Source organism: Haematobia irritans, chromosome 5 (assembly GCF_050003625.1).
Source record: "Haematobia irritans isolate KBUSLIRL chromosome 5, ASM5000362v1, whole genome shotgun sequence".
In the NCBI taxonomy this organism is placed as follows: domain Eukaryota; kingdom Metazoa; phylum Arthropoda; class Insecta; order Diptera; family Muscidae; genus Haematobia; species Haematobia irritans.
Genome location: NC_134401.1, coordinates 508,311 through 529,143, shown reverse-complemented (window position 1 = coordinate 529,143; position 20,833 = coordinate 508,311). Strand labels below are relative to the sequence as shown.

At 34.8% G+C, this 20,833-nt stretch overlaps 5 protein-coding genes across 5 annotated transcripts; 3 read left to right on the top strand and 2 right to left on the bottom strand.

The window, feature by feature from the left end:
* The first annotated feature begins 258 nt into the window (after positions 1-258).
* Xpd (general transcription and DNA repair factor IIH helicase subunit Xpd) lies at positions 259-3,215 on the top strand. The gene is made up of 8 exons (XM_075313658.1): positions 259-786; positions 841-971; positions 1,028-1,248; positions 1,303-1,436; positions 1,496-1,743; positions 1,799-2,080; positions 2,158-2,436; positions 2,491-3,215. The coding sequence occupies exons 1-8, from the start codon at positions 324-326 to the stop codon at positions 3,040-3,042; spliced, it is 2,310 nt and encodes a 769-aa protein (XP_075169773.1). The 5' UTR covers positions 259-323; the 3' UTR covers positions 3,043-3,215.
* A 335-nt stretch (positions 3,216-3,550) lies between these two features.
* Positions 3,551-4,169, bottom strand: mRpL41 (mitochondrial ribosomal protein L41). The gene has a single exon (XM_075313660.1). It carries the CDS (start codon positions 4,095-4,097, stop codon positions 3,594-3,596), a length of 504 nt encoding a protein of 167 aa, XP_075169775.1. The 5' UTR covers positions 4,098-4,169; the 3' UTR covers positions 3,551-3,593.
* A 1,078-nt stretch (positions 4,170-5,247) lies between these two features.
* On the top strand, positions 5,248-16,062 carry Cirl (Calcium-independent receptor for alpha-latrotoxin). The gene is made up of 14 exons (XM_075313656.1): positions 5,248-5,790; positions 5,853-5,938; positions 6,714-6,887; positions 7,160-7,349; positions 7,411-8,864; positions 9,001-9,228; positions 9,286-9,499; positions 9,562-9,802; positions 11,131-11,296; positions 12,066-12,295; positions 12,360-12,457; positions 12,521-12,707; positions 12,771-14,449; positions 14,614-16,062. Exons 3-14 carry the CDS (start codon positions 6,833-6,835, stop codon positions 15,053-15,055), a joined length of 5,184 nt encoding a protein of 1,727 aa, XP_075169771.1. The 5' UTR covers positions 5,248-5,790; positions 5,853-5,938; positions 6,714-6,832; the 3' UTR covers positions 15,056-16,062.
* A 1,156-nt stretch (positions 16,063-17,218) lies between these two features.
* On the top strand, positions 17,219-18,093 carry Vps25 (vacuolar protein sorting 25). Its single transcript, XM_075310637.1, has 2 exons — positions 17,219-17,372; positions 17,429-18,093. Exons 1-2 carry the CDS (start codon positions 17,323-17,325, stop codon positions 17,901-17,903), a joined length of 525 nt encoding a protein of 174 aa, XP_075166752.1. The 5' UTR covers positions 17,219-17,322; the 3' UTR covers positions 17,904-18,093.
* LOC142238905 (solute carrier family 25 member 35-like) lies at positions 18,081-20,173 on the bottom strand. The gene is made up of 4 exons (XM_075310636.1): positions 19,701-20,173; positions 19,467-19,642; positions 19,266-19,401; positions 18,081-18,878 (listed from the first exon to the last, which is right to left on the bottom strand). Exons 1-4 carry the CDS (start codon positions 19,770-19,772, stop codon positions 18,351-18,353), a joined length of 912 nt encoding a protein of 303 aa, XP_075166751.1. The 5' UTR covers positions 19,773-20,173; the 3' UTR covers positions 18,081-18,350.
* Between the last annotated feature and the right edge of the window lie 660 nt (positions 20,174-20,833).

The window sequence follows — 20,833 nt, the reverse complement described above, 5'->3', positions numbered from 1 at the left end:
AAGAACAGGCAATTTCAAGTATATATATATAAAATATACTTCGAGCATAGGGTGTCCATACACACTATGTTTTCTTCTAGTTGAGAATAGATTTTTTTTCAATAATTTCACAATTTAAAAAAAAAATGTTTGAAAGCGCTATGAATGTTAGCACCTTTCAAATGCCTGTGTCATCTATGCTCAACTATGCTCAACAAAACATGTGCGTGTGAGCGGTCCATTAGATGATAATAAATACTGTGGCATCACCATAAACCATAATACGAGCCAAATGTACACAATTACATTCATTAATAACATAACATTTCGTTTCTGGGTCCAAAATGAAAATAAGTGTTGATGGCTTGCTGGTGTACTTCCCCTATGAGTACATCTATCCGGAACAATATGCTTATATGGTTGAATTAAAGCGCTCACTTGATGCCAAAGGCCATTGTCTGTTGGAAATGCCTTCAGGAACGGGCAAAACAGCAACATTGTTGTCTTTGATTGTGGCTTACATGATTGAACATCCCGAGTCTGTGCGTAAATTAATATACTGCTCTCGTACCGTTCCGGAGATAGAAAAAGTCATAGCAGAATTGCAAAATTTGATAGCTTATTACGAGAAGAACGCTCCTGAACCTCCAGCTCTACTAGGATTAGTCCTTAGTTCTCGCAAAAACATGTGTATACACCCTGATGTCAGCAAAGAGAGGGAAGGAAAGTCAGTGGATGGAAAATGTTACGGATTGACAGCAAGCTATGTGCGAGAACGTCATGAACATGATCCCGAAACTGAAATTTGCAAGTTCAAATAAATTTTAGACTTTATAGTTGTACTGAAAGTTTATTTTCTAGGCCAATACTTTGAGGGGTTTTCTTTAGAAGGAAAAGAATCTTCATTGCCAGTTGGAGTTTACAGTATAGATGACCTGAAGGAGTATGGACGTATGCGCAACTGGTGCCCTTATTTTCTTGCAAGATATGCTGTAAGTGCTTTGCAATATTCTGTGTTATTGGTAATTGAATATGCTGTTCTTGTAAGATTGGTCAAGCACACATTGTGGTCTACAGCTATCATTATCTGTTGGATCCCAAAATTGCCGAAGTGGTCTCGAAGGAGATGTGCCGTGAAAGCTGTATTGTTTTTGACGAAGCACATAACATCGATAACGTATGCATAGATTCTATGAGCGTTAAAATAAATAGACGAACTGTGGAACGTAGTACCAATGCTTTGAATAATTTACAGAAGTTGGTGCAGGAGTAAGTTTCATGCAGTATTTTACTTTAAGCATTAATATTTGTAGTATTTTGTAGAATACGCGACGAAGACACAAATCGGTTGAATGAGGAGTATCATAGAATGGTGCAGGGATTAAAAGATGCAAGCGTCCAAAGAGATACGGACCTGATTTTGGCAAATCCTATACTACCAAATGATATTTTAAAAGGTAGCATACAAAATGTATTTGTTTGATTTATATTGTTCGCTCTTAATTTGATTTTGCAGAAGTTGTTCCCGGAAATATACGTAACGCTGATCACTTTCTAAGTTTTCTGCGCCGTTTTATCGAGTATATTAAAACACGATTGAAAGTACACCATGTAATCCAAGAATCACCTGCAGGATTTTTGAAAGATGTTGCTTCAAAAATATGTATAGAACGTAAACCTTTACGATTCTGTGCTGAACGCCTTTCAAGCTTGTTGAGGACTTTGGAAATTACCGACATGACTGAATATGGTGCTTTGACATTGGTGAGCTTTTCTTAAATCTGATACAATATTCAAACTCTGAAAATTCTATTTTCAGATTACTCATTTCGCAACATTGGTTAGCACGTATACTAAAGGATTTACTATCATTATTGAGCCCTTTGATGACAAAACACCAACAGTAGCAAATCCAATATTACATTTCAGTTGCCTAGATTCTTCGATAGCAATGGCTCCAGTTTTTCAAAGATTTCAGTCGGTGGTGATAACTTCTGGTACTTTGTCTCCTATGGATATGTACCCGAAAATTTTGAATTTCGATCCTGTCGTAATGAGTTCTTTTACAATGACGCTAGCTCGTCCTTGTCTTTTGCCCATGGTTTGTAATTGAGAGATTAATACTAATATTAATTCCAATATACAAATGAATTTTTTCAATTCCCTCTAAATTTGCAGATCGTTTCAAAGGGCAACGATCAAGTCGCCATATCTTCAAAGTATGAAACGCGCGAAGATACCGCTGTTATACGAAATTATGGTCAACTTTTGGTGGAAACCGCAAAAACTGTACCAGACGGAATAGTTTGTTTCTTTACTTCATATCTTTATTTGGAATCGGTCGTTGCTTCCTGGTATGATCAAGGCATTGTGGATACATTGTTGCGTTATAAACTTCTATTTATAGAGACGCAAGACAACGCCGAGACAAGCTATGCTTTAATGAATTATGTTAAAGTATGACACAAAAACACACAATCTATAGATTTAATCTACATTATTCTCTCGTAGGCATGCGATTGTGGCCGTGGTGCAGTTCTTTTGGCCGTAGCTCGTGGAAAAGTTTCGGAGGGCGTAGATTTTGATCATCACTATGGACGTGCTGTTCTTATGTTTGGTATTCCGTATGTTTTTACACAGTCTAGGATTCTCAAGGCACGGTTAGATTACCTACGTGACCAGTTTCAGATACGTGAAAATGATTTTCTTACTTTTGATGCTATGAGGCACGCAGCACAATGTGTGGGTCGAGCTTTGAGAGGTAAAACCGACTACGGCATCATGATATTTGCGGATAAGCGTTTTTCGCGGCAAGATAAAAGAAGTCGTCTACCTAAATGGATACAAGAACACCTAGTTGACAGCTTTTGCAATTTAAGTACGGAGGAGGCTATGCAGTTAGCTCGTCGTTGGCTGAAACGAATGGCCCAACCATTTACTAGGGAAGATCAATTGGGTATATCCTTGTTGACAAAAGAACAATTGGAAAATACAGCTAAAGATAAATTAGAACGACAAGCTCAGGGTAAAGAATCTGCAGGCGGGGAAGTTATGGAACTATAAGTAACTACCATTTGGAATAGATCATTTCTGTTGAAATCTGTCATACATTTTCAGGGGAATTTCAAATGATTGCATTACATTTATACCAATATTGCGGAGAGTATACACCACTAATTATGGAATTGGGGTTGAACTCCACTATTAATAAATGGAACTCTTTAAAATAAGCAAAACATTCTTTTTTATTATAGATATAACAATATACTTTTGGTTCACTTCGTTATTTTTTTTTTGTATATGCAAAGGTTAAATAAAAAAAGAAATTTTCAGAGTCCGGTAGGCCCACCACAGTCGGAGTTAATCGAAAACCTGGAGTTCAGACTTTATAAATGTATCCAAATTAAGATAAAACAATATGGAAGACTGGTTCTACCATAATCTTGAATATTTTTAATATTCAATATATATTTGCCATAATTGATCCAATTGAAAATTTCGTTGAATTTTATTGATTAGACAATTAGATTATTAGACAATTTATACATATGTAAAGAAAACAAATCGTATATACGTTGGATTAGACTATTTTATTGTTCGTTGATTTAAAATTGTTAAAATATGTCTGAACCCGTTTTTCTAGCCCTTAGTAGAGCTTCCTCCGCACCTAGAACTTCATTTTCTGATGGATTTATCGGTGAATAATCGTCTTTTAGTTTACCCTCTTTAAAATCATCAATTATTTTTTTCGAGTATACAGCATTAAAGAGATCCAGGCTAGTAAATTCAGACTGTATCACTTCGGGAGCTTTATAAGAAACGTAAGGCTTCAACTTGCAGCCATCGAGATTAGGGACAATCAGCTCTGGTATTTTCTCAGGGATCTCTATGTACTTCCCTTTTACCAACATACCGGTGTCACGAACACCTCTTTTGTGGACAGCCACAGGAGGATTTTCTTGATTATATCGCTGAGTATCTTTAACAACCCTAGTACCACGTTTGTTGTACACTAAAAATTTCCGGAAATTTCGTTTGCCTTCTAAGGGAGATGTGGTGCTTATAGATCTTTGTTGGCCTCTCAAAGAAATCGATACAAACTTTTTAAAAATCTGCATTTTTTCGTATATATGAGGAAAGCAAGAATTGTTAAATAACTATTGACGGCAGAGAGTGACCAACCAACAGGGATGGAAAGTACACTTTTTAAGAAAGTACATAAAAAGTATTTTTTTATGCGAAAAAGTACTTTTCACTAAATTTCAACATTCGATTCCATTCGAAGATTATTGTCAAGAGCTCCTTTAGACTGAATTTTAAAGAAAATAAAATTTTGTTTGTCAACTCCTCAATTTTAAATACTTTTTCTTGTTTATTTTCATATCGGCTTACAAATTTTCTGTAGATAAATGAAAATATTTTTTTTTTGACAAAATTTTCTATAAGAATAAAAATTTTAACAAAATTTTCTATAGAAATAAAATTTTCTACAGAAATAAAATTTTCACAATATTTTCTACAGAAATAAAATTTTGACAACATTTTCTATAGAAATAAAATTTTGACAAATTTTCTATAGAAATAAAATTTTAGTAAAATTTTTTTATAGAAATAAAAAATACAACATTTTTTTATAGAAAACAAATTTTCTATAAGCGATATTGGATTAAGTTGGTGGTTGTTGCTTGTTTTTACAAAATAACATTTTATTTTTCCTTGGGCAATTGATCTGCTATTACTTTGATCCTTTGTATAGTTTCGGAACAAAAATATGGTCCGTGTTTGATATATAAACCCGCACAAATAGTTTTTAATAAATAAATTATTTCTTAATTCACATTGCAAATGGCGCCGTGCTATAAACGTCAGTTTTTCAACACGAAAAAACAAAGTATCACAAATGGAAAAAATTTCGCAAATTTTTCGCATTTTTTGGTTTTGTATGGAGTTTCAACGCGAAAACCGAACAGAGTACCGGCCTTTAGTCGGTTTTTTTTACGTATGAAATATTGAGAAAGAAAACGATTACAATGACCTGGAACAGTTTTCCTCCCTTTTAAGAATTTCGTAATCAAGAACTCCAATATAACCAAGAATGCGATTTAAAATAATTTTCAATATATACTACGTTCACACAAAGCTACGACTACGTCTGAACGGCCGTGTACGGCTCAATAACCACAATGAGTACTCTAAAATGTATGTTGAACTGAGTACTTGTGTACTTGCCTTGTAATCGTAGTATAGATACCAATTTTCATTCTGTTAGCAGCGTTCACGTAGTTCGGTCGAAGTTAAGAGATCTTTAATATTAATAACTAATTTTCTTATTATTCACCCTTTTTTAATTCAAATACTTTTGAACAACTAAGGAATAAATAAGAAATTAAATAAATAAGGAACCGAAAGACATATTAAAAATATATCAATGTCTTCAAAAATTCAGTTAAAAAGTTCAAAAATGAAGCATTTTGTTGCGTTGTACAAAGTTTTTACATTTTTTATCAAAGGAATCGGATAAAGTGAAAATCGTATGTGAAAAATTTTGTGAAAATGTAAAATTCATTCCTAGAAGGACTAAAAAGCTTTGCCGTTTCCTACAAAATTTGTGGAGTTGGCAGATATGAAGTCATAATCGTTTTCTTCGGTCTTCAGACCAGTCTTCAGAAATTTTATGTATCTGTTGACCTAACAAAGCATTTGCTTGTATGTACACTAAAAATATATGTGATAGATGTGTATATGAAGTAGGAATGATGTCTCCCATCCCATGTACGCAACGATATCGGAATTTATTTTCTTGAAGAAAAGGTTGGTGGTATCTTTACTCTTTGTCTCTTTGTTGTGGAACTAAGTTCAATTTAATTTTCCAGATTAAAATACTGACATTCTAAAATGGAATGGCTTTATGGTGCAATCAGTAAAAGAAAAAGGAATATGGAAGTACAGCAGTTTTATGGTAAGCGAAAATAATTAAATATCTGAAAAATGGGTAATTTTTTAATTATATTTAATTTAAAAATATACATAAGAGTCAGAAACGCAGACAAATATAGTGGTGTTCGTCAGTCCGGTTATATATTTGTCCTAGGACATGCCCTAGAACTATTTAGCAGGACCCCTCAAGAACCGGTTTTGTTTTGAGCATTCGAAACCATTCAAAAAGGAAAAGCCACTGAAAAATGTTGAATAATATAGTAAATACCTATATCCAAAAAATTTTAATATCAAGAGAGTATAGAAATTAGTAAATTATGTGAACATTAACAAATTGCTATAACATGGAGCATACTAGTCCTATGATAGGTGCGCCAGTGGAAATTTGTACCAATTTCCCTTAGGATGGAAATTTGAAAATGGTTATTAAGTTTTGTATTGTGTTATACTAGGCATCACAATGGACTGAATAGTGAGCATGAATTATCCTCGCTCCTATTACCCTGAGCGTTGCTTCTCTTAAACATCGAAATTCAATAAATAAAGAGTTTATTTATCAGCATATTTACCGACTGTATCATAACAAAAATAGTTCAGTAAAAATGTGTATTCTTTCAATATTTACATATTTATCTGTTTGCTTTCTTTTCGACTTCGATAGATTGTTTTGTAATTACGTGTGTGTGTGTTTATCACAGAGTATATGACAACTATCAACTTCATATCCTAATATGAATGCATTTTCTATTTGTTTTTGGGTTGTGCTAGCACTGTAATTTTTTTATTTTTCTTTATAGGTATTACAACTGACCTTTAACATGAATCAAGGATAAAATAAAGGAAAATACTGCCTGCAACATGGACCCGGTATATAGATAATGACTAAATCAAAACAACAATTTTAAGAAAGTCGGCAATGTTAACATACGTCCGAATTGACCCATCCCACTTTACTATATATCACGCCATAAGTATAAACTAATGAAACAAATGTATCATTATTTGTATAATATGTAGCACTTCATCCATAAATATGGCATATATGGCCATGTGCCTCTGAGAATTGTATATATAGTCTCTTTTCAGGTACCAAGAAAACCAATCCAATCATCAAGCATCAAACCAACTACAAACTTCTTCAACTAATTATAAATATATTTATATTTACATTTTATATGCGTAATTCTTTGCCCAATTGGTAGTTTCTGTTCTTACTTATCAATGTCTCATTTCAAACTTTTAGCACCGAAGTATCAGACTGCCTATGCCTGTGAAGGTAAGAAATTAACAATAGAATGTGAAACAGGCGATCTGATCAATTTAATACGAGCGAATTATGGGCGATTTTCGATTACCATTTGTAATGATCATGGAAATATGGAGTGGAGTGTAAATTGTATGTTTCCCAAAAGTCTTACAGTGCTGAATTCTAGGTAATATTTTTTAGAATGCCACCATATGTTCTTACAATCAATTACTGATATTTGCTTCTAGATGTGCCCACAAACAAAGTTGTGGTGTTTTGGCAACAACAAGTATGTTTGGCGATCCTTGCCCAGGCACTCACAAATATCTAGAAGCGCATTACCAGTGTATATCGGCATCACAAACATCCACAACAACAAATCGTCCAAGCCCACCACCATGGGTGTTATCGAACGCGCCCCCATTATTACCAAATAGTAGTTCGTCTGTTATCAATCCCTCCGTTATAACACCACCTGTCCAACCTGCACAACCACTTCCACCACGCATTCCCCCATTACCATCGTCGCCAGGACCCCCAACAATACACACAACTTTACCGGGAGGAAGGTTGAAAGCGAACAGCTCGATGAAAACTCCCCCTAGACATGATGGTGGTGGATTGCCTCCGCCTCCATTACACCATCATCATGGTCACTCGAGTGGAAACCATCACGGAACAGCAGGAAACGATCAACAGAAGGATGCTTTACCAAGAGAACATGGTCATAAATCTACACTAGAGACAACACCTAGCAAATCCCCATACAACGGCTCGAACAACACAACTGCACCTCCTAATACTAGGATTTTAACAGGTGTTGGTGGTACTGGTAGTGACGATGGTACTCTATTAACTACAAAGACTACCACCAGACAGCAACAACTACCAAATCCTTTACCATCCGGTGCAACCACTGCTTCATCATCAGTTGGAAATGTAAATTCAACATTAGGTACCGGTGTTATAAAATCAATAAACAACATAAATATGAATAGTGGACTTGTAGGAGAAGACGAAACAAATATGTTTTGTGGTCCTACAAATGCCAGGAACCTCTTTTGGAACGTAACTCGTGTGGGAGATGTAAATGTACAGCCGTGTCCGGGTGGCGCCACAGGTATAGCAAAGTGGCGCTGCGTTTTAATGAAGAGAATAAACCTAGACGAGGATGACGAAATATCATCTTCAACGCAGACACCACTTTGCAATGGTACAAATTGCGTAAACTTTCGATTGCGAAATTTTGAACCTACGTGGCATCCACTAACACCAGATTTGACGCAATGTCGTAGCCTTTGGTTAAGTAATCTCGAGGTTCGAGTTAGTCAAAGAGATTCGTCATTGATTTCGATAGCAAACGATTTATCGGAAGTCACAAGCAGTAAAACGCTTTATGGCGGTGATATGCTTGTGACCACGAAGATTATACAGACAATGTCCGAAAAAATGTTCCACGATAAGGAAACATTTCCCGATCAGCGGTTAAGGGAAGCCATGATATTGGAACTTTTACAAGGCGTCGTTAAAACAGGATCGAACCTTTTGGATGAATCGCAATTGTCGTCATGGTTAGATCTGAATCAGGAAGACCAAATGAGGGTTGCAACATCTCTACTCACAGGTTTGGAAGAAAATGCGTTTCTGTTGGCCGACACCATAATAAGGGAAAGAAATGTGGTGCAAAAGGTTAAAAATATATGTAAGTAAATATTTTTATACATACGACGTATTTTAAACATCAATATCAAAAATATGTATCATGTATCTCACAAATATTCTGTATTCTCTATATGCATAAATATCATGGCCTTTTCACATATTCCTTTGGAATGTAGTGCTGTCGGTGCGTGTTTTGGAAACTAAAAATATGCAATCCAATGAAGTATTCCCCGATAATGGACAGTGGCAAATCAGCGATGATAGAATTGAGTTGCCCAAAGAAGCATTGATTGAAAATAGCGATAGCGGTTTAGTTCGGGTAGTTTTTGCTGCTTTTGACCGCTTGGAGTCTATACTTAAACCCTCTTATGATCATTTTGATATTAAATCTGCCAGAAGTTATAGTAAGTTTTTATCTCTATCATAACAATAGAAGTTCTAATGTAATATTTTTAACACAGTACGCAGTACTGCCATATTGGCTAATGACTCTCTGGATGCCTCTAATTCGCCCCTACCACAACGTATACGTATACTAAATAGCAAAGTTATTTCAGCTAGTTTAGGCAAGGGACGCCATATACAACTATCACAACCTATTAAATTAGTTTTGCGACACCTTAAAACGGAAAATGTGACCAATCCCACTTGCGTATTTTGGAATTACATAGACCAGTAAGTAAAAATCACCAAATTATCCCACATGGCATTTCCTAATTGAATATCTTTCATTCTAGTGCGTGGTCAGCTAATGGCTGTGTTTTAGAATCGACTAACCGTACACATAGCATATGTATGTGTAATCACCTGACCAACTTTGCCATACTCATGGATGTAATGGATGATCATACGCATTCATTGTTTACCATGTTTGATGGCAATATGCGAATACTCATTTACGTTAGCATCTCAATATGCTTAATATTTATAGTGGTAGCATTATTGACTCTAAAGATATTTAATGGAGTATTTATTAAGGTAAGATCGTCGTCATCTGGAAGAGTGGGACAGCACCAATTGAATCACTCCCGCCGCGGTGGCGGCAGTAGCAGAAGTAGACAAAATAATATTATAGATCAAACCCATGAATCCATTCAAATCACAAATCCATCTCAGGTTTCTCACTCCACGAATAATATCCAAAATTTACCGCAGCAGTATAGTTCACCGACTAATGTTACTGCGAATAACTTCATACATCATAATTCTATTCGTAATTCGAATCGCAATAATTTGAATGCGAACAATTACAATTTGCAACAACAGCAGCAAGTTGTGGCAGCAGTAGTTGTGTCAAATCAACGAAATTTGCAAATGAATAACTTAAATTTAAATTTAAATTTGCAAGCATCCTCTCACAATCACAACCATAATAACCATGGACACAATCTTAACCATAATCATGCTATAGCTCATCAACAAATGGAAACTTCCATGACAAATGCGGCTGCAAGCATAGCAGCCGCTTTAACCCAAGTAAATGTAAATTCAAATGCTGTTACCGCGCAGACTAGCAATAACTTAAATGTTAATCGTAATAATAACAATATAAACAGCAACCGTATTAATAATTCTGATCCAAATAATATAATAATGCAAGGAAATATGGACGATTTACAATATAAGTGGTGGTGGTGGTGATAATTCAATACACATTTCATAGATATTAATTTTTGTTCACATTGATTATTTATGTAATTTATTATTTTGTGATATATGTTTTAAGTAGTTTTCTATGTTTTGTAACAAAATAGTTATCTATTTAACAATATTTCATAACAGACGTTGTCATCAAAAAGTTATCATTGTATATAGCATATATCATAGATTTGAAATGGTGTAATTTAAGTTTAATTCATACATCCAATCAAACAGAAATGATTGGCACGATCATTACTGAAATCTGTTGTAACTTTTAATTTTTTTCTTGAGCGCGTTTTCAATCATATTAGGAAACACCCCTTTTTATTTCGATTTTAATTCATAGCATTTTGTTTGTAATATACTGAATTTTTAATGTCGTCGTAATAAAGAGTCTAACTTATATTTTTGCAATAATTTAAGTGTACATTTTTTGTGTGTTTAATTTAAATATACTACTTTCTGTTGTTCAAGCCACCACCAACCACTACATTTTATATTCTCTCTTGATAAGAAACCCATCAATTCAAAAAGAAAATAAAACGAATTCAATTTCCTTGTATTATTTTCGATACTTTCCGTTTCAAAAATCATTTCCATTAATATTTTCTACATTGTATTGGCAAATCTGTATATCTCTCTACTTTTTTATTCTGTCTTTGCAGTCTGCACGCACTTCCATTTATCGAAGTATTTATATATGCTTACTATTTGTCGAAATTCTCTTTCTAATTGGTATTGAACAAACGGAAACGAGTAAATTTTGTGGATTTATCACGGTATTTTTACATTGTGCCATATTGACTGCCATCGCGTGGTTTTGTTTTGAAGGTAAGTTTATAATTAAAAAAAGGACCTCGATATCTATTTACTAAATTTAAAGGGTGTCTCAAGTATATATTCAGAAAACCACAGTATGTGTATTAAAAACAGAAATATTTGAAAGTCACCCACTCAGTTTTTTTTATTCCATAAGGAATTTAAACAGCAAGATGCCAGAATTCGTTATCTTAGAACACTATTACAATGTGGTACAATTTTATATATGCAGTTTAAATAATTAAAATTTGCCATAACAAATGTAACATTTTTCATAGGGCGCTACCATTAGATTTACAAGATATTGAGTTAAGTGTTTTTTCAATGATGATTTTTTTAACTTATTCTAGATTGTTTGCCTAAAATTTTAAAAATTGTCCAAGTTTTGTCCAGTTTTTTTGGTCCCATATATCCATGTTTGTATTGGTTTTCATAATCACATAACGTGCAATTATACTTATTAAATTACTTTGTATTGTCTCAGTACTGACGAGCAATCAAGCATGCATACATTTTAAAAATTATGAATTTAGGTGTTGAAGCTCGATAAACGAAAATTGCATTTAACAAAAAAAGAAAATTCAACATTGGTTTATAGTGTGCACCAATAATTAGGAGAGTATTTCGATTAGTATTACACGAATAAGGCAATTTTTTTTTGCCTATTGGAGGCAAGTATAAGCGTGTCTCCATTGAATGCGGATGTATATAAATAATAGAACATGTTAATAAAATTCCTAAATATAAAATTTTTAATTAAATTAAAAAATTTCCTTCGTAGCATTTCAATCGTACACAACTCTAACCACTGATGATATTTTGCTCGAGGTTGATCAAACCTCAAAAGTAAATTGTTATTATCTACTCTCGTATGGTCTATCGCTAACTATAGTAGCAATATCATTAGCCATTAATCCTAACACATACACCCAGAATGACTATTGTGTTTTAATGGAGGCAAATTTGCTTTTCTACGCTACTTTTGTAACTCCAGTCACGCTGTTTGTGTTGGTATGTATGAAAGGCATATTTTTAGCGCCAAACCAGTACTAATAGTGTCAATTGTCTATTAAAGGGTGCTTTGGGCTACACCTTTCTCTCATGGGTAATCATGTGCAGAAAATCGAGGTCAACTTTAAAAAACAAAGAACACACGAGACTAGCAAATGTCCGGTATGATTGAATTTAAAATAATATATTCTGATATAGGGCACTGCTAATAACATTTAATTTTAGGTTCGATATACGTTGTTCGTTTATATTCCTGCTTTTACTTTGCTCCGTTTGGCTTTCGGCCTATTTTTATTTGAGGCGTTCAAAAATCGACGACGAAATGGCTCAGTTATATGGATATCTATTTGTCGGTTTCAATACTATGATGGGAATTTATATTTTCGTCTTTCACTGTATACAAAATGAAAAGGTAAGAGCGTTAATATAGAGAGAATAGTTCGAGATATAAATGCGAATTTTTACGGGAATATAGATTCGACGGGAGTATCGAAAATACGTTAGACAAAATTCTTGGCTGCCAAAATGTTTGCGTTGTTCAAAAGCATCAATTTCTTCTGGTATTGTTGGCGGAAGTGGGTGCGGAATGAATTCGTCTGGTACTTTAACCAACAATGTGAATGCTTTAGGGGCCTCTAACACAGGCACCCAATTGAAGAAATCGAAGATGACTATAGGTGATGCTAATGACAACGAAGAAATTGGAAATGTAGGTGTTGCATCAGAAGATGTGATAATGACAACAAGTGATTGTGAATTGAATGATGGCATTTCACGGCGTCAGGGATCATCGTCAACGAATACAGGGGCCGGTGGCAGCTTAAAAAGTGGTATAATTCCGGGAAATATTGTGGTTCAACACAATACGAAAACCAATGATCCCACTTTGCAGACAAACCATAGTGCATTGGAACGAAATTCGAATATTATTATGGGAATTCCGGGAGCTTCTGGTACCTTGCGATCGACCGGAGGAGTACATACTCCTAGTGCTGGACATACATCACCAACCTCCTCAGTTAGTTCTACACACTTGATATTTGGACAAGGACACAAACAACAACAACAACAGCTACCTGGAGGCACCATTAACGGCCAACAAAGTCAAGAAGCATTCTATCATCAACCTGATTACTATGCATGGCAGCAAAAAGCTATGAAGGGCCAAACGAGGGATTATCATGGCACTGGAGTATCGCCCCAGCAACAAACGCACGAATTTTTTTATTGGACTCAAAAGCATAACCAAGGACATGGAAAAAAGAAGCGCGGAAGCAACACCGGTTCCGATTCTCCTAGCGGTTCACTGCATTCACGGAATACAGCTACTTCCCAACAAATCCTTTTTTATCCTTCGTACAAAAAAACTACAATGAAACAACAAGGCCCGGTTTTGCAACAACAGCATCCTTATTATGCTGAGGCTATTGAACCTGGAGCACCTCCGTACTATGCGCGACAGCGTAGACCTCCACATTCTCAACAACAACAACATCATCAACTATCATCGGATGATGAACAAATGGAGCATGCTGCACATGCTCATTTGCTGCAACAGATGAATCGTCGTATTCCCGGCCCACCTGGAGAATTTACTATGACTCCAGCGGCAATGGGGACACAACCACGTTACTATAGAAATAAGCATTCCAACTGTGATTTAAACCAACCAGATAATTTTGATTTACATCGTGTTGGTGGTGGTGGTGGAGTAGGTGGTAGTGCCAGTGAGACTTACTACAATCAAGGATCACTGACTGGTGATAATGGACCTGTATACGAAGAGATTTTAAGTAATCGTACCTCAGACGTACAACACTATAATGTTGATGATATGTTACCCCAACAGCATGACTATGAAGATGAACGTGTCATGCAAGTAGTGTACCAGCGCCAGCAGCAGAAGAAAATGATAAATCGCTACCCTCCTCAATGTAATAATCGAGTAGGGGGTGTTAACCATGATTATGTGGATGACTTCGAGGGGCATGCTGTTGAAAGTCAAAGTCCTTACAGCGACGACGATGACGAGGAGGAGGAGGATGACGATCGTGATGAAGATGATTGCAGCGATGATCATTTACCTGCACAAAGTGACGAACGCATGCGCAGATTAATGGCAATGCAAGATGCTGACTTCCAAAGACGATTTCAGTAAGTATTGCGAAAATCATCCTATATTAAGATAGTAAGGAGGCCTCCCATTCTGAATTATAGTTTTCTATAATATAAAAGGCGATCTCGAGATTTAAGCATACTATTTGTTCCCATCTACCACCAACACTTTATGTACATATTTTTATTCATTTTATCAACAGGCGTCAGTTGCGCAAGAATGCCCAGGCAAATGAAGGAACGGCTCCTCCCCCTGGCTACCACGAGTACCATGAGACGGTGCAACCATATTCGCAATCTCAACCACTTCACCACCAACAATCACAAGCCTCTCAGCATCAACAACCTATAACGGTTTTTGGGGTAAGTAGCGGCGCCGGTGGATCCATTCGTAGTTTTAAGAAAACTGCAAATGCTTCCGGTAGCCGCTTAGCTGTAAATGAGCTCTTTAGTCATGGACCTCCTTTACCACCTGCCAACCAACATCCTATGCAGAAAAATAAGCAACCACAATCACAGCTTCCATCCCAGCAACATCCAATTTCGCCACAATCGTTAAACACACCTGTGGTAGGGCGAAATATCTCTGCAATGTTGGATGAGAATAATACTGTGCGATGTTATTTAGAGCCTTTAGAAAAGTAATTTTTCGTAAATCACAATCCCCTTATGCATTTTATTGAAGTACATTCTGAACGTGTTTAACGAAGTGTATTTATGGAACAACCGTAGTTAAGAAATACCAAATCAAACCAGCAACAAATAAGCCCCCTCCCCTTCCACAGAAATCGTAAAACACACATCATTCATTTATAATGATGGATTACCACTTAAATCAACGTTTTTCTCCAAATTCTCTAATGTGTAGTAGGCCAAGCATAAACCGCGCATTAAATGTAATTTAACAAATATACATTTTTAGGAAATTAAGACGATAAAGTATATTTAGCAGACACCGAAAAACTATTCCTAAATCCATCCCCCCACAAAAAGAACTATTTATAATTGTGTAAGTCAAAGAAAACACTTGCTATAAATGCGCCATTTTGTTGATTAACATTAGATGATATTTTTATATGAAAAACTTGCGTGCATACCAATGTTTATATATATATATATTTATTTGTTTTCTCTTATTGTTTGTTTTACCTCTATTACAACTACCACTGATATGTATATCTTTTATGCAAATAGAAAAGCTTTCCCATATGCAGATTATGTGGATGTGTGATGCCACATTAGATTAGTTAATAGGTTTTACTCCTATAAGTTACATTAACTTTAAACAATTTTAGGTTTAATAACTGTAAATGCTTTAGACTAAGATTAATTTTTTGTTGATGAATTTTTACGGGCCACCTTATCTTCTTTTCTGTCTATTTTTTAGTTGACTTCATTTTTCGATTATCATTTGGATTTCTCTGAATTACGTTATTTTTCTTTTATAATAAATTATAGTATGCCAACTCTTTATTTAAAAAAATATAGTTTTTCAATCCACTTTACCCTTAACTTGCATCATTCATATCATACATGGGTATGGTAAACGAAATGAAACAATGTAAACTTTATGTAAATTTATTACTCATTTAAAAAATAAAATTGAAGAAATAAAAATAAATGTGTATAATATCAAATTACTGAAAATAAAATCAATGATTTTCAATTTTTAGTTATGAAGTTGTGCTTAGAAAAATGTTGCAGTCATGAAAGACCCTGTCCTGGGTCTCATCGCACTGTACACTACAAACATTCTACACACCTCTCAAAAAGTTTGTTGTTCAGACTCGCACGTCTGAAAACTTTTTCGGACTTCTAATCGAAAAAAGTAAACGTCTGTTTTTTCTGCAATGCATTTTATTTGCAGGCAGAAACTGTAACCTAAACCAGTTTTGCCGGTAAAATTATAATAGAGTGTAAAATGAAAAGTAAAAGCAATCGCTAAAATTATACACCAGATGGAAGAAATGTTTGTTCAAATTTTAGATGTTTATTTATTTATTATTAATCGTATTACGTGACATCCACGTGATTATGCTCAAAAACACATTAAATTTCAGAATCTGTTTCTTATTTGTGGAAAAAATCTTCCAAATTAACATACGATAGGTGTACATTTTTCCCACCCAGAAAAAATGTTCATGTTCTGCGATTTAACCTATTCTGTAGTCCAGAATACCTCTTAAATGTAACACCTGACGAAAGCAATACATGTGTCTACCAGAACAAGCACGATTGTGTTTATTGTTTCCGACAAATTAAAATATGTTTTAGTCTAAACAAAACAGTGAAGTTTTGTTGTTTTAAGGTGGGTATTAAGTTCGAGTTTAGCCGCTAAAAACGTCATTTTTTCACGATTACTTTTCTTTAATAATCCATTTTAAGGAATACAAACTTTGTGAAAATTTGCTTTGGGCTTTTCCCCATCGAGTTATAATAAAATTTGCAACAAATACGTATAATTTCATGCATTTTTCTTACTGATTTAGTTTTCACTTTAGCGATTTTAGCGGCTAAACTCGAAATTAATACTCACCTTTAGTAGGTATTTTTTCTTTGGGTGTACGCATTACGTTTCAAAAATTCTAAATCATTGACGGAAGGCATATGATGTTTGGAAAACTATTGGTACAAATAACGTTGTTTTCCTTTCCTTTAGCAAAACATGGCAAGCAGCGTGGCAAAATACTATTATGGAGTTTTTATAAGCCAATTTATAGATAAAAGATGATAAAATCGAATTTTAAAATACTGACAGGAATGTATTTTTTTTAGGGGGACAGAATTATTTTCATCTTCGTACAAGGGTTGTTAACCGTTCAGTCTTTTATTTAGTAATCGTTATCGTTATCGATTTGGGGTTCCCGTCACTAGTAAAAATTATTCATAAAGAAAGAAAACCCCAAGACACAATGACGGAATTTCATTGGCCGTGGGAATATACGTTTCCTCCCTTTTTCACGTAGAGATGAACGAATTGTGATTATTTTCCCATTTTAATCAAAAATTTCTTTAAAGGTTACAACCTCATGAGGAAACACGACGGCAACAAATTAGCGTGTGGTCCGATTTGTTTCTTAGATACTTGAAATATTTGAATAAGTTCACAATAAGCATACACGACAATACCTTTCCCCTATACAACAATGAGTCCCTTAAAAGGAAATTATCATCGACGATGATACTTCAAATTTTGGAAAATCTACAAAATACAGGACACGCAAAACCCATAGACAAAAAACGCACTGAGTGGCAGGTGTATTGGAACACGCTTGAAGAATTCGCAAATATGATATATGATTGGATACAGGAAACGGGCCAAGTGAACACAGTGTTTACACTTTATGAAATAGCACACGGTGATACGACGGAAGGACGCGAGTTCCATGACATTGATGAAGAAGTGTTGCTAAATGTTTTGCGTCTATTGGAAACCAGAGGAAAGTGTGAACTGATTGAAATGGATGGAAGTTATGGCGTTAAGTTTTTCTAGTGTTATTATAAGTATTTGGTTAAACTGCAGGAAATTCAAACAAGGTTCAGCAATTGTTGGAATTCGAATCAATTGAAAATTCGAATTTGCCTTCAAATACATATAATATGAGAAAAAAGGAAAAGTAGGACAAGTATACCAAAATTTTTCGTACGAAGAAAATAAAACGACTTCAGATATGAAAAAATAACACTTTATTTAACTCGATACAATGTCAACAAACTTATTAGTATTAATAAAGCTAACAACTAGAAACTGTGGGAAGGCACTTTGAGAAGATTATCCTAAAAAGGGGAGCAAGTAGCTTAAAGCTAGAAGATGTTTGTACTGGCGAGCATTTATGAGGATTAACTTGAATTCTCAATGTAACAAAAAAAAACGTATTGCACATTTTGAAGGTATTCAGATGCCTTCAGTTTTTAAAACCTTAGGCGGGCGTTTAAACATTTAACTCTTCTTTTTTTCAATATACTTATCTCTTATAAGTAATAATTCATCAAAAAATAATAGAACTAATGTTGAGTGTGGTGCTATTCGTAAATAGTTTGCCCAGAACCCTTTGTATAGGCCATAAATACCTTCAGCTTTTAGAATTTTTACACAACAGTCTAACCATCCATTATACCTTCCCCGCTCATCCCAACCTTGATTATACAGACGTGTAGATATAACATCAGGAGGTGTTATGGCAACAGACATAATGCTACCAGCTATAAGACCAGCACAAAAAGAGTTTAGTGTGGGCTGGGTTACAAGATCATTGTCTTTGAGAATAAATTTGGTTTTGCCGAATGTCGCAATCTGTGCTCCTGAGCCCATAGCTGCACGTGGGATAGCTGACATTGAACCGCGCCATAAGCCGAACACTCCTTTTTTGTTGTAAATTTGCACTAAAGCATCAATCATGCCTGTATGTTTATGCTGGTATCCAACAGCGATTTGTTTTGCTGCTTGTGACTGCAATTGTGTTTTAACCTGAAATACAAGAATTATAAATAGTAATATGATCTGGTGAATATGTATATACTATACTAAGGGTAATTCTTGATTTATTTAATATCAAGAATATATCTAAACAGATCAAGTTTATATGTCATAAAACTTAAATGACAAAAATTTTGCAAATATTGTAAATATTTTTATATCTTTCCATTTAAATAAGCAAAGAACACGTAATATAAAATGACAAGTAGTAAAAAGGGGAAACATTTGTCGACACCTTGCGATTATTTGGATGATAGACATTTTTCTTATCTGTAGTAATTATGCAGAAGTAATCAACTATAATTGTTAACAAATTGATAAGAAATTCCCATTATGCTTTGCAGCTTTAACCAATTTATCCGCATTATAAAATCTTACCATAAAAAATGGACTAGAGAAATAGGAACCAATTGCTCCTCCGGCAGCACCCCACAAGAGACCCAAACCGAAGGAAACTTCACCATTCTTCTTATGCATCCAACCTTTGTTTTGGGCCATGTTATATATACTTAACCTGCATGAAGATTCAAAGGTGTACGATATTATATGTAAGCACTTCTAATTTCAACTAAATCTTACCGAAACGAGTTGATAATAAATTGGAAGTATAGGGCGGGCACCAAACCCTTTTGAAGTCCAAAAAGACCATCATTTTTTGCCACTGTTGCAAAGGCATTTAAAATTCCTTTATATGGTTCTACATAAGTTCCTCGTGCCGCCAATTCACCCTGAAGCTGAATTCGAGTCTTTATCACCTACGACGTGAATGAGAAATTCAATTAAAAATAACTTTTGGCCTTTCTGGTTACTTACTTCTATTGGATTTGTGAAAAAGGTAGCACCAACACTGGCAATTCCGCCCAGGAAGAAGTCCGAGGGATCCATGCAATTGTTTGTAGAGGAACAAATCTACGTTACCACCAGTTGTTAAAAAATATTTTGAAGAGAAAATGTTCAATAATTTTTTGTGGAAAGCCTAGATTCTGAGACACCAAGACTTTTTTATAGAAATTGCTATGTACTTGAAATTGGCTTTTATATTGACGACACCTCCGTGTTTTTATTTGAATTCTAGAAATATGCTTTATTTTATTTGGACATATACTATATTTTCGTAACTTTGTGGATGGACATTGATTCGAATATAAAAATAATGAGAACAAACTTCGGGACCCGTAACTTTGAAAATATGTCTTTCCAACAAAAAAAGGTACATTACATTTTGTGTAATCGCAATAACCGTCGTAGCTTCTCAGCTTCTCAGTCAGAAAATCACTAAGCCACTAAACGTAATCAGCTGTTTTTCACCTGCTCTTAAAAATCCGTTCGTTTTTGCCCAGAGTGCACTTTTAAGGTAGAATCAATAAAATAAAAACAATTTTCTCTTTTTTGTATGTTTGCTTGGCCGTAATTCTTCCTGTAAAATTCAATTGATCTTATTGGTTGGATTGCTTGTGTGTACAGAGTACATAGTGCTGTTGAGAGGAATAAATATGTTACAATACAAAAATTAATTCAATTGGCCTATGTTTCTACCCTTGTTGCTAATGTATTGTATTTTACAACCTATTTTTCATATCCGAAACGAAAGATTTACGTTTATAAATTCAGCTGTTTTGGTATGTCAAAAATTGCAACACTTGCAACAACAACATGCCTTGGGACTTAACTTATAGTGTGCACAATATATGGGATATGTTCGACACGAGTACTATCGTCCGGAATAACTGATAATCTGTAATGCGCTTTACAGATTATCAGTTATTCCGGACGACAGTGCTCGTGTCGAACATATCCCATATATTGTGCACATTATCAGTTAAGTCCGAAGGCATAATCGATACTGCTGCATGTTTATGGAATCGATAACACATTTACCGATTATTTAGTCATCGCCGACATGTCGTATCGATCCGACACACTGTAAGATTCTTTATAAATACCGA

What these genes read in the sequence shown, in the direction of transcription:
- Xpd (XM_075313658.1), top strand. Translation starts at nt 324, where the DNA reads ATGAAAATAAGTGTTGATGGCTTGCTGGTGTACTTCCCCTATGAGTAC. An exon ending in ACCAAATGATATTTTAAAAG is followed by an intron (nt 1,437 to 1,495) that starts GTAGCATACAAA and finishes TTGATTTTGCAG; the next exon opens with AAGTTGTTCCCGGAAATATA. An exon ending in CTTTAATGAATTATGTTAAA is followed by an intron (nt 2,437 to 2,490) that starts GTATGACACAAA and finishes ATTCTCTCGTAG; the next exon opens with GCATGCGATTGTGGCCGTGG.
- mRpL41 (XM_075313660.1), bottom strand. Translation starts at nt 4,097, where the DNA reads ATGCAGATTTTTAAAAAGTTTGTATCGATTTCTTTGAGAGGCCAACAA.
- Cirl (XM_075313656.1), top strand. Translation starts at nt 6,833, where the DNA reads ATGTTAACATACGTCCGAATTGACCCATCCCACTTTACTATATATCAC. An exon ending in TACTATATATCACGCCATAA is followed by an intron (nt 6,888 to 7,159) that starts GTATAAACTAAT and finishes TCAAACTTTTAG; the next exon opens with CACCGAAGTATCAGACTGCC. An exon ending in TTTTGGAATTACATAGACCA is followed by an intron (nt 9,500 to 9,561) that starts GTAAGTAAAAAT and finishes CTTTCATTCTAG; the next exon opens with TGCGTGGTCAGCTAATGGCT.
- Vps25 (XM_075310637.1), top strand. Translation starts at nt 17,323, where the DNA reads ATGACGGAATTTCATTGGCCGTGGGAATATACGTTTCCTCCCTTTTTC. An exon ending in ACGTTTCCTCCCTTTTTCAC is followed by an intron (nt 17,373 to 17,428) that starts GTAGAGATGAAC and finishes ATTTCTTTAAAG; the next exon opens with GTTACAACCTCATGAGGAAA.
- LOC142238905 (XM_075310636.1), bottom strand. Translation starts at nt 19,772, where the DNA reads ATGGATCCCTCGGACTTCTTCCTGGGCGGAATTGCCAGTGTTGGTGCT. An exon ending in TTTATTATCAACTCGTTTCG is followed by an intron (nt 19,402 to 19,466) that starts GTAAGATTTAGT and finishes ATCTTCATGCAG; the next exon opens with GTTAAGTATATATAACATGG. An exon ending in TCTCTAGTCCATTTTTTATG is followed by an intron (nt 18,879 to 19,265) that starts GTAAGATTTTAT and finishes CTTGTATTTCAG; the next exon opens with GTTAAAACACAATTGCAGTC.